At 39.4% G+C, this 13,023-nt stretch overlaps 1 protein-coding gene across 1 annotated transcript in view; it reads left to right on the plus strand.

The window, feature by feature from the left end:
* The window catches only part of malrd1 (MAM and LDL receptor class A domain containing 1), a 90,454-nt gene extending 80,359 nt beyond the window's left edge, over positions 1–10,095 (plus strand). Inside the window, exons 28-33 of the mRNA XM_072686909.1 lie at positions 189–255; positions 4,676–4,767; positions 5,584–5,680; positions 5,813–5,873; positions 7,338–7,427; positions 9,465–10,095. Coding sequence (XP_072543010.1) covers positions 189–255; positions 4,676–4,767; positions 5,584–5,680; positions 5,813–5,873; positions 7,338–7,427; positions 9,465–9,527 — 470 coding nt within the window. The 3' untranslated portion in view covers positions 9,528–10,095. The remainder of the gene's footprint in view (positions 1–188; positions 256–4,675; positions 4,768–5,583; positions 5,681–5,812; positions 5,874–7,337; positions 7,428–9,464) is intronic.
* The last annotated feature ends 2,928 nt before the right edge of the window (positions 10,096–13,023 follow it).

Consider the following 13,023-nt stretch of genomic DNA (forward strand, 5'->3'; position numbering starts at 1 on the left):
ATCAGAAATCAACTGAGCTTTAACAGCAAGCAACAGCTCCTCGTATTTCACACACTGGTAAACACTGGATCTGTTTCGGGAATAATGTGGGATGTGGGAGCCTCCAGTAATTGATTAGCTTCAGCAGTGATTTGTAATTGTGTGTGTGTGGCTGTGCTGAAATTTGTGTATGTGTGTCTGGTTTACAGCGTGCCCTTTTGGTTACTGCCTCAATGGTGGAATATGTCTTGTGGGAAACCACGGGCCTGTATGCATGTAAGTATAGCGCGCACACACACCCACACACATGTTCAATAGCTCTCCTTATACACAATGTAAAGGGAGATTGCATCATTTTTAAGCCAATAGTTTAGGCACATTATAAGACTTGTAAAAAATCTTATATTATAATCAATTCAGATTTATTGCTGAGATCAGTTTTGGCTATCTTGACATTTTACACCAACAGCCTTGTCCTTCCACTGACAGCTGTTCCTTTTGTCCATGACTGTTTTGCCACACTGCTGGTGTTGGCTAATGGCAACAGCTCTAAGCACATGTGGACAGGCCAAAAGCCATCCGATCTGACCATTCACGTTCATGTCGCATGCCCACAAATTGGATATGTGTCTAATCTAGGACTCCATAGAAAAGTCACTTCAGCCTGGTTATTTGAACATAGCCAAAGTGACTCGAATCTGATTTCTAAATATTGGATTTGATGTCCACACAGCTCTGAAAAAAATCTGACTCATTATAGAGGCAATACAATCAGAATTGAGTCACTTCAGCCTGGTAATGTGAACATCTGTGAATAAATATTTGTAATACCTTACTATATAAAGCAAATATAACGCTGCTGTATGTGCCTTTTGGTTGGGGTGAAATATGGCAGATGCAGTTTTACTCTTCCATTAAAAAACACTTTGGCTCCAGCTGAGGTTTAGCTGATTTATGTCACCACTTCGGCTCACAGGAGTCACAAAGCATAGCATAGCTTTGCTTGTAGCGCTTATTGTAATATTTTTTTCTTTTGTCACAGATAGTGTTGCAGTCCTCTCAGTGTGGTGAGCAGTAACGAGCTAAAGAGATAGCTTTTAGCCTAGTACCTGTCTAGCACCCCCTTGCCTCCCTGCTTTTGGCTTTCTCACACAGCACTTTTGGGTTCTTCTTCTCATGTGTGGTGAGCCCCAGTCTAAGATAGTCCTGTTTGTTATCACAGGAGTAGATGTTGGAGAAAAGAGATGGTAAATACAGATCCACCAGGATTTCCTTTTAGTCTAGCATGGATACCCGCTCGGCTGCCACAGCTTTTGCTGGTTCTGTCTGGAGTCTGGTGGGGATGTTCTGCTTGTCTTAGAAAAATGTCTAAAAGTATCAAAAACAACATTATCACAGGTATCACCCATATTATCCATGTTGGACAGTCAGGATGTCCCTATGGAAGACCAGGCTTCTGTGCTAAGGATCTATTTTTGTGTTTTAGTTCTCCAAGACCACAGTAAAACATTTTGACCATGGACCATTGTCCTTTGTAAGTGGCCATTCCCTACAGATGCAGCAGACAGAGATTAGGTTAGAGTATGGGGAAAGCCCCGGAGTGTTCCTTCAAGCTCCTGAACGCACAAAGATACTCAAAAGCTGGCCACCGTGACACAGTCATGCTTTGTAGAGCATGTGAGGCTGTCAGTGTGGATAGGACTTGAAATCTGCTGACAGTTCTGACAGGGATATTCCACCAGGAGTAGGCTATCTGTGCAGAACTGTATTCTTCACTATCAGCAGTAAATTGCTTCAACCTCTAACCAGCACTTTAGCTTTCACTGATCTTAATAGGTTGTAATGGGCCTTATATAGAAATAGAGTGGCAGTGGGTGTGTTCACTGCCACGGATGGGTTAAATGCAGAGCTTAAAATCTGCTGTACTGCTGTGCAACGGCCATTAAGGGTGATTAATGGAAGTTCACATAAGCATCCCATTCCAGCACCATGAGCATTGACAAGCGGTTGCCCCTTTTTCAGCTAAAACAGCCTACATTCTTCTGGGCAGGCTTTCTACGTTTTGGAGTGTGTCTGTGGTAATATACATTCCAGTTCATGTCAAAGGTGTTTAATTAATGAGGTTAATGAGGTTAGGACCATTATTTCTCCACCACCAAACTTCACTTTTGGCATCACACAGTCTAGAAGGTCTACTGCAAAAGAAGAACATGAGATAATCCATATCTGTAAGTGTGTGCACAGGCAGGTTTGGGTCCGGTTTGGGTTTACAGTTTGGCAGTACTAGTTGAGCCTGTTCAGATCAGGTCTCACAGTCACGGGTATGGGTCTCAGACTTAGATTAATTAGTCAAGCCTGTTTGCCTCAGATCTCAAACTCATGAGTATGGGTCTGAATAAGGCTTCAGTTTCATGCCCATGGAATCATCACACACTTGCCTCAAACCATGTTATCTAGCCCTTGTGTTGTCTAATGGATCAAAAATGACCCGCCGGCATGTTTAACAGCGGGGACAACCCCACCAAAATGATCTTACCTAAGAGTTTTTCCTAGAGTGATCCCAAGCTTAGAGAAAGTGAGACATCGTCCTTTGTTCACACTTCCATGAAAATGGATTGCCTTCAGGTCATTTGTGAGTACATAAAAAAGCTAGCATGTTGAGCTAGAATCTTCAAATATTTGTTACAAATATTTGTTACAATCCAAGCAAAAATGCACTAAAATGGTTCTATAACTATATAAGTATGTATAGGTGCTATATGGAACCATATTTAAAATGTGTTATAAAGACCCACCTACAAAAGGTTTTATAAAGGCACATCTAGTTTTTCCAATGTGAAGGAACATTTAATCAGGCAAAGAATCCTCAAAGAAAGTGTCCAAATATTTTTGTCTTGTATTGTATTATAACCTTTACAACCTTTACAAAAAAAGGAAAAACCTTAAGGAATCTTTTTTTTTCTAGCTGTATCAGCCTTTTAGCTCTGGTGCAAAATTAACAAGACATCAAACATGTCTTGGCTGACCAGCTACATTTGGGTTAGGCAGAAACTTGCATAAATAAGATCTTTGGATCTTTGGAACTGTCACTTGAAGGCTGTGTGGGACATGTTTCGCAGTGTGAGGTTTTTACCCTGAATTGCAGTATTTATGCTAACCCAGAATGCCAAGTGAATGTCACACTGAATTGCAAGTGGAACATGGGGCACAAGCTCAGAGTTTAAACCTGAGCCTTCAGACCACTGCCAAGGCACTGAATCTGAGATTACACCACTGCTGCTGCTAAGAAACTCAACCTCTCTCTATTCTCCTCTCTCGCTCTCTCACTATCTCTCCATCTCTTTCTCTGTCTCACGATATCGAGATGGCATTGTCTGTCAGCCAAGCAGCCACAGTCAACTCACAGCGCTTATTGATAAACCCTAAGAGCTACTTATGCCTCATGGCAAGGTCATAAGGCTGTGTGTGTGTGTGTGTGAGAGAGTGAGAGAGTGAGAGAGAGAAAGAGAGAGAGAGCGAGAGAGAGAGAGAGAGAGAGAGGCACACCGAGGTTGTACACTTTGCGAGCTACAATAGAATACCAAATGTACCTTTACTCTAATCTGCATTCTGCACAGTCAGTGTTTTGTGTGTGTCAGCTCATTGCTCATTACAGACCACACCTACAAACAGGATCATTTTTATTCATCTGTGAGGAATGGGGCCATCTAGGTCTTTAGGGAAGGTTAATCATTTCTGGAAATTAGAAAAACATGTCTGTAATTTCAGTTTACTTTATTCAACAATTTCATTTATTTAGTTTATCTAGTACATATTCCATTTTTCAGTTCTGAAAATGTTAAATAAACTATTGTCCAATCAGGATTTTTTTTCTGTGGTATCTGGGTAGATTCAGCAAGCTGTCCCATTGGTTGGGAAATCAGTGGTAGAACTGAAGACCTAACACATCAGACTAACCAATGTATTTAGGAACGGATGGAAGAATCAGTCAATCAAAAAAAAAAAACAGTCTTTTTTATAATTATTAATTGGGTGAGACCAGTTTCATCAGAATAAATGTCACTCTGGGCTTTCTTTAGGTCTTAGATATGTCACTGACTGTAAATATGAGCAATCATGTATTCACGTTTTAGTCAGTTTAGTCACGAAAAAAAAGTTTGTGTTATGAATCCAGTATAGACATTTTATCAAATTCTGTCCCACAGGGTTATATTTTAGAGCCTATAAAACTGCTGTAATCTTTGACAGTACTGACACACAGAACTTGAAGGGTTTAAGGTGTTATACTGCTGCACGCAAGCTAGAAAATAATTTCATGTCTGTTACAAGTTTCAATTAAAACACAAAATGTTCTTTTACAAGCTTAAAATGTCTGTGTTTCATCTAGAATATCAAGGAAATGTGTGCATTGCTGTTAGGGTGGCAAAAATGTATGTTATTATTAATTGTACGCCATGATCTGAAGGCCTAGAACTAACGATGTACTTATTTTTTTTACCTATTTACTATGTTAATAAACACCAACTAGCTGTGATGGTGTGTTTAAGTGGCAGCATACCCTAGAGCAAATATAGCAGGTGTCCTACTGGCTATCAAAGTTTCTGCCAGTATATGTGTGTGTGTGTGTGTGTGTGTGTTTGTGTGTGTGTGTGTGTGTTTATATTTTGTTAATTTTGTTCATTTCTTTCCTGTTCAGCTGTAAGTCAGGATGGACTGGCAACCGCTGTCATGTGCAGCAAAAACCAGCCACGCCCACTCCTTCTGATGTGATTCCTGACACTGAATTAGGTATGTAAGTGTAAGTGTGTGTGTGTGTGTGTGTGTGTGTGTGTGTTGTGTGCAGAAGTGTTAATATATAACTATAGTGCCATAAAAAAGTGTTTGCCCCCCTGCCTAAAATGCTGAATATGTACCCTTTTCAAACACTGAGTCATGTTTCATCTTAAAAGAGAGCTCCAGGGAACACAAAACAGAACAATTTGATAGACTTTTAAAAAGTAATAAACATTTCATTCGTTTATTAAAAAAATTATAATAATACCAATTTAACTCCAACCAGACACTTTCTGCTTTCTTACCACTGTTCCAAACCTTCTCTGGACAGTATGGCACTGATTGTAGATTGGCAGAGCTCTAGAGCTGAAGAAATGGTTTTGCAACCTTTTCCAGACTGACCCACAGCCTTTCTTCAGAGACCTTCAGGAATCTCTGATCTCTGTGGCATGGCATGCCTGACTGCACAGCCTTTGCTCATTCTAATTTAAAGGCCCAGGGTTAGAATTGGATTGGACAGGGCTGCGCTAAATCAAAGCTGTTCCTTACATTAAATACTCACCTCGGTTACCGATCACCCATCCTAATTAATGCAACACATTTCCACGCCTGAAGATTGCATAATAAATACCTTGCAAGTACTAAATCTTTCGTTTTTCCTGCCAGTTTGTATCCATATAAAACATATAAATACTCCTAAAATCCAGACTTGGTAAAGTGAAATTCAATAAGGGGGACAAGCACTTTTAGTCACAGTTTACCACTTTGTAGGGAAATTCATATTTTATTACACATAAACTATTTGTGTGTGTGTGTGTGTGTGTGTTTCAGTGGCAGTGTACACCGGTGTTATTGTAGCAGTGGTCCTACTGGCTATTGCAGTTGGTGCCACCATGCTCTTTTTCTTTCAACGAAAACACTCAGCTAAGTAAGTTTATAATAATAATAATAATAATAATAATAATAATTTGTTAGATTTAGATTAGATTAGATTGTATCTAGTTGTTAAATGATAGAATTACTGTTTATTTTTGTTGTTTACTGTGTTTTGGCTGCTCAGAGATTCCAGTTTAATTGCCAACGAGGAAACCAACAGTTCTGATGGTAACTGGAGAGGAAAGGTCAGTCAAAATGTACTTCATATATTGGTTTCTTATTTGGCTGCATATAAAATAAACTAAAACAGAGAAATATCACACATTGATTAGAGCTAAGGTTCAACCTATTATCCTGTGGAAAATCTAGACTAGTCTAAAGGACATGATATAACTCCTCTCAGGGTTAGGGACACCAGTAGGCAGTAGCCAACATACAGTGATTTCTACATAATACTACATGAACAAAAGTCACCATATTCTAATGAAACTGAATGTGTTATATGTCAGTAGTAAAACACAAAAGGGAATAACAACATCATGGATGTTCTGCTACATATTTAGCCTAGCATTTAAAATGTTATGATAACTAACGATAATGCATTTTTCAATGAATTACTTTGTCTAATATCAATGTTGCTATACATACACTATATGGACAAACGTATTGGGACACCGAACACACCTACAGGAGCTTTTCTGATATTCCATTCAAAGGCCATAGGCATTAATATGAAGTTGGCCCAGCTCTAACAGCTTCCACAGTTTTGCTCATTCACCCAGAAGAGTATTTGTGAGTGCCCTCCTGGCTCTCAATCTCCGTTCTAGCTCATCCTGAAAGTGTTTGATGGGGTTTTGGTCAGGGCTCTGTGTTTTTTTCCACACCACACCCACTCAACCATACCTTTATGAACCTTGCTTCCCCAAACTGATTCCACAAAGTTGGCATCATACAGTTGTCTAAAATGTCTTGGTGTGCTGAAGCATTAAGATTTTCCCTCACTGGAACTGAAAAGGGCCTAAGGGGCCCATCCCCTGATACACAACCCCATAACATTAGCATCCCACTTGGATCTCTGCAGTTATTGAGTCAGCAGAGCGTTGACCACCTTTATGCACTATGCTACTCAGCACTCGATGACCCCGCCCTGTAACTTTATGTAGTCTGTCACTTGTGGCTGTGATTCCTAAGCGCTTTCACTTTTCAATAATACCACTCACTGTTGATGGTGGAATATCTAGGAGGGAGGAAATTTCACCAACTGACTTGTTATTACAGGAAAACACTGGAATTCAGCCAGCTCTTAAAAAACACCCATTCTTTCACTGATGTGTGGAAAGGTAGACTGCATGGCTAGAAGCTTAATTTTATACACCTGCGGGACAATGGGACTGAATGAAACCCCTGAATTAACTGATTAAGAGATGCGTCCTAATACTTGTGACCATATAGTATATGTATAAGTCAAATGGTAAGGCATAGCCCCTTACCATTAAAAAAAGCTAGTAATGTTCTATTTGAATGAATGATTCTGTAAACTAGCCTTAATCACTTCAACAGTTCCTCTAAAAAGTCAATTTCTCTGTTTTTATTATGTGTATTTATTGCAGTATGATGTGCGGTTGCTGCAGATGCTCTATAATAAAACACATTATTATCCATATTGAGTTATTGGTGTTTGCTGTCTAACAGTGTAATGAATGGTTCAGTTTCCAGATGTGAGAGCCAAGGCCAAGTACAATTGGAGTATTTTTCCCAAGCTTTCTATCAGTGTTTACCCATGGAGAGATGAATTAGAGGTATGCACACACACACACACACACACACACACACACACACACACATACAAAGAGTGTAGGAGAGAGAGATAATATATGTATATATGTATATGTAGTTCCCTCACCTATCTACCCATCATTTAACTACTTTATATATTAATGCCTAAGAAGGGGGTAAAAGGGGAAATATGGTCAGTGCTTATTAACTGTGCATAAACTAGTGGAATTATATATTATATAATATTCACCTACTGTACTCACTTAGCAGGTCACTGTAATATTTATGTGTGAAAACATTAGCAAAAACACACTATTAACTATTAAGGCAGTTTTATGCTAATGATGATAATAATAATAATTACAATACAGGATATCTTCTAAAACCCAAATGTGTTTACTAATGTCAGTACATGGAGCATCAAAAACAAACAAGAAAACAGTAATAAATAAATAGAAGGTGCTACAGAAGAAATGGGGAGGATCTAGTGGAGAAGTAGTTTAAGCTTGAGGACAGTTTTAAATGAGGAAGATGAGAGATGTTTGAAGGGCAGATGGAATATGGAAATAGGATGCGCTGTTCTCATGTTTTATGCAGATCTGGCCTATCAGCCTAAAGACACAATATATTTTCAAGGTACATTGAAAAACTAAATGTGTTTCTATCAAAGTCAAAGTCAGAGTCAGCTTTTTTGTCACATTTGCGTGTTGAGATAGGAGCAAAATATATATCCTCAGGAACACAATGTTACAGCAACACCACAACAAACAGTACAGCAGAATTGCTATAAATATTATAAATACTACACCTCAGTCGGTATCAGCGGTACAAACCTCTTTTAAAAAGCCTATGTGCCGCTGGTAGGCCAAAGTATTATAAACTTCTATTACCAGAGAAGAGCCCCATCCGTTTGTACAGTCCCTGTAGTTACTGAGTAATACACCTTAGTGTGTAATAAGCCTTACTAAGCCTTAAACCATTATTAAATTTACTGCAGCTGAACATGAATTAATATTTTGCAAAATATTTAGTTTGTGTCTGGGACACAGATAGACAGATATATGTCCAAATATTTATGGACACCCCCATAATAAATGCATTCAGTTACTATAAGTTGCACCCAATGCTGACACTGATGTGCAAATACACACACAATGTTTGTGTAGTGCCTTTAGAAAAGTACTGTCAATAGAATAGGACTCTCTGGGGCAGATAAACATGCATTAAGCCAGGCATGAGCTAGAGGAGAAGTATAAGGCCCCCCAACATTGAGCTATAGAGCAGTGGAACTGTGTTCTCTGGAATGATGGTTGGTGCTCCATCCAATACTTTTGGGATGAGCTGGGGAGTTGGGGATGAGGTGGGTGGTGACCTCACTAATGCTCTTGTCACTGGATGCATTTAGATCCTCACAGCAACGTTCCAAAATCTAGTAGAAGGCCTTCTTCCAATATTTAAAACCTGGACTTTCGAAGTTTAGAACGGCAGCACAACTAGAAATCCTTGCAGATTATCATGATTTTTCTAGGAGGGATAAACTTTCAGCATCGAACATAGGCATTTAGATAGAACGTCACCCTTATAGTGAGAGGCTGTGCCTCCTTACAATGCACTGCCTTACCCTGAATCCACCTGCTTCCACTGCTGGTGTCACAAGCATTTTTAGAACCTGGGTGATGTAAAAAGCGTTGCCTCTTATTATTCTCAACTTTCGAGCTCTGTGTTGTAGCTGAAATGTGGTAGAAGCATTTCCATGGCCAGCAGACCTGCTAGGTAGAGATTCTGTGGATTATGTATTACCCAAGAACAAGAAATGCAATAACTTAAAGTCCATAAAGACGACTGTGCGATGAAGACAGAGTAACTGTGCATTAGCATTTTCTGGAAGTATTGTGTTTTAGGATTTTATTATATGTGTTAGGCTGTGGATTACACTTCTCGACTTAAAAAATGAAATGAAATATTTGCCTAAGACTGTATATATCACCATAGCTCTCCCTGTTGACTTACATTCCTTTAAATACTCATGTGTTATGTCTGTTTTTCTGTGTTGCTTTTAGTATCCTGCCAAACTGTCTTTCACCAACCCATGCTATGAGGAAACCAGAAGCTGTGAGGCCTAAGGATACACACACACACACACACACACACACACACACAATGACACTGCATGCCCTTTCATGGATCTACTTTCCATGTAATTTAAACCTCCTTGACTGCATGACTGTACTTGCACAGCGTCCAAAACCCTGTAAAAGAAAATCTATGAAAATGTATTTTTTTTAATAGTCATGGGAAAACAGTGAGAGCAACTGCAAATTATCAGCTTATTACTTAACATATTAGAGAAAGGCGGCCATGTAAAGGACTAGAAAAACACACTTATTATAAGTCCATAATTCTTCAATTAAGACTGTAAATCTACTGCTTATTTTCTCTTCTTTTTTTGAAACGTGTGGTTTTCATTATTATTCATATAACAGACTCAGCCGCGCTCTACTGCGAAACATGGGGTTCATTTCAGATTTAAATCATGGAAACTGCTTTTCTGTTGGACCACAGCAGACACCAATAAAAGTGGACATACTACCAAAACCAGACATTGGCTTTGACAGCATGAGATTTCAGATTCCATCTCTCTCTCTCTCGCTCTCTCTCTCTCTCTCTCTCTTCTACTCAGAAATACTACCAATAAACCAATAAATTCACAACTTGTGGTGATGGTGCTTCCAAAGCCATCTCTTAAAATGATGTTTTTATTACAATCAGGAAATGACACTCCCCATCCACTTTGCCAGAAAGCCCTACCATGTACTTCCACTCACTGTCTACTTTGAGTATTTAGGCTGCGGCATGGTAGTGTGTGTGATGTATAAATGTATCACTCACAGCTGTGTTTCTGAAGGCTTTATGCACATCAGTATCACTTCTGGGTTGAGAGTTGTCATTCACCCAAAATCCAATATCCAGCCAGGAGCAGCGCTGTGGTAGGATCAGGAAAAGAGGTCTATAGGGAGATTCATGAAGCACCAAATAGACCCATATGTCATAGAGACTGAAAGAATAATAATAAACTTGTATTATAGTAAATTTGTATTTGGTAGATTATTTCTTTGTTGTGACAATACTTCTTGGCAATAAATCTTATACAGTAAAGCCTGTTCATTTCCCTTTTAAATGGTGCCACATTTGTAAGGAACATGCATTTTTGGGATGAGCAGCAGAGCTGAGTATGTGGGTTGCGTCCATGAAAAATTTGCCAAATCCTCTCTGCCATTGCTAAACAGCTTATTCTGCCATTGACTCGTTTGGTGTTTGTTTTGGTGGACTGGACGGTTGAAGTTTGTTGAAGAAACATATTGGCAATTTAACTATTTATTTATTTAACAGACAGAAGCCTTTACAGAGTGTGGAAGAACCATACACAGCCACAACAGCCTGGCACCTCCTCGTCTTGCTCGTCACCAGCCTGGTCACACACTGCTGTGGAATGTCATCCCATTCTTCAACCAGCATTTGTCGCAAGTCAGCCAACGTGGTTGTTTTGGGACAGCACGCCCAAGCACGCCACAAGTGTTCAATGGGGTTGAGGTCTGGACTTTTTGGTCCTAGACTGTGGAGATATGGGATTGCCACTGTTTGCAGAATTTCATCTCGATATCTCTCTGAATAGAAATTGAGCCTCCAATGATGACAAGCCTTGTTTTTCCAGTGAGGGAGATACCGCTCCATCACACTGCCTCCACCAAAATATGTTACTCTATCAGTGCAGCAATCAGCGTGGCGTTCTCTGCGTCTTCTCCGCAATCCAACTGCCATAGGCCGAATCTGGACTCATCGTTGAACATAACGTTCCTCCACATGTTTCGCTTCCAGCGCACGTGTTGCCGACACCAGCGTAAAACAGGCCTGGCAGTGAAGGACAGTCATGGCAGGCCTCTTGGCAGCCCGATGAGACTGGAGACCATACCAGAAGCTCAAAACAAGTGCCAATATCAACAAAAAATAAGGCTGGCTAAGATTTGGCTAATGTTTTACGGGCGGAACCCATATACTCAGCTCTGCTGCTCATCCCACAAATGCATGTTCCTTACAAATGTGGCACCATTTAAAAGGGAAATGAGCAGGCTTTCCAACTGTATAAGATTTATTGCCAGGAAGCATTGTCACAACAAAGAAGTAATCTACCAAACACAAATTTTCTTACTTTGTGCTAAGTGTGTACAGATCTACAGACCCTAGAGGTCTACAGGAGATCTGTACCATATAAATCCTTATATCATAGGGATCTGTGAGAGATCTATATTCCATAGTAACCTGTTGAGCAATACCATAGAGATCCACAGAAGATAAAGGCTATATTTATCCATATACCACAGAGATCTATGGAAGATCAATGTAATATTAATCCATATACCACAGAGATCTATGGAAGATCAATGTAATATTAATCCATATACCACAGAGATCTATGGAAGATCAAAACAACTTTGATCCATATAGCAAGGAGATCTTTGGAAAATAAATGACCCATATACCATAGAGTTCCACAGAAGATAAATGCCATATTAATCCATATACTGTAGATGTCTATGGAATATCAATGCAATATTGATCTATATCTATTGATCTATAGTAGATAAATGCCATAATAATCCATATATCATAGAGATCTATGGAAGATCAATGCAATATTGATCCAGATACCATAGAGATCCACAGACAATAAATGCTATATTAATCCATATCCTGTAGAGATCAACAGAAGATGAATGCCATTTGGTCAATATTCAGTAGAAATCCATAGAGGATCAATACTGTATTAATCTGTTTGATTATCACATTGACACTAACACATTTAGTAAATGAACAGTTACATACTCATGGGGAGTCTTCCAGCTATTTACACACACACACACACACACACACACACTGTCACTATAATACAGAGAGTCAGCACTTCAGTCTCATTTGTGTTGCTATTGCGTTACAAGTGAACAAACACACATACACACACACACACACACACACACACACATACACATTCTCTCCTCTCTTCTTTACCAGTCATTCACATGACTGTCAGCTGACTGAAACAAAAATGCAGCCACTGCGCTTCAGTCCTTTCTCTGTTTCTCTTCTTTCATTCTGTGTTTTTCCTCTTGCTCATTCAGTGGCGGCTCTGGAAGGCTCGTTTTTCACTGTGTGTGAAAGAGGGAACAAGTGAGTGAATACTGTAGAAAAGAGGAAGGGGTCCATCACACCTGCAGCTTTACAGTCCAAACATTTTCAGTCTAGTTCTGCTGAAATGCTGTTCAAATACCTATAAAAAGACCTAATGTGTGTGTGCCTGTCTGTGTTTATTTCTGTTTCTGTCAATCTTTGTGTGTGTGCTTTAGCTACAGTGTTACTATAGGCATACACACACTCTAAAACATGCCCTGCTGCCAATTTGTATTTAATACCATTATACTTAATACTAAAGGTTACAAAACCAATACAAAACATGTCTGTTAGCCACATCTATTAGTAGGTTTCGCTACTGCATTAATATCACATCATACAGGAGGAGGTCTCTCTGTCAGACTGTAGAAAACTACAGACGAAGCAGGTTTGTCT

The sequence above is a fragment of the Salminus brasiliensis genome, chromosome 9 (assembly GCF_030463535.1).
Source record: "Salminus brasiliensis chromosome 9, fSalBra1.hap2, whole genome shotgun sequence".
In the NCBI taxonomy this organism is placed as follows: domain Eukaryota; kingdom Metazoa; phylum Chordata; class Actinopteri; order Characiformes; family Bryconidae; genus Salminus; species Salminus brasiliensis.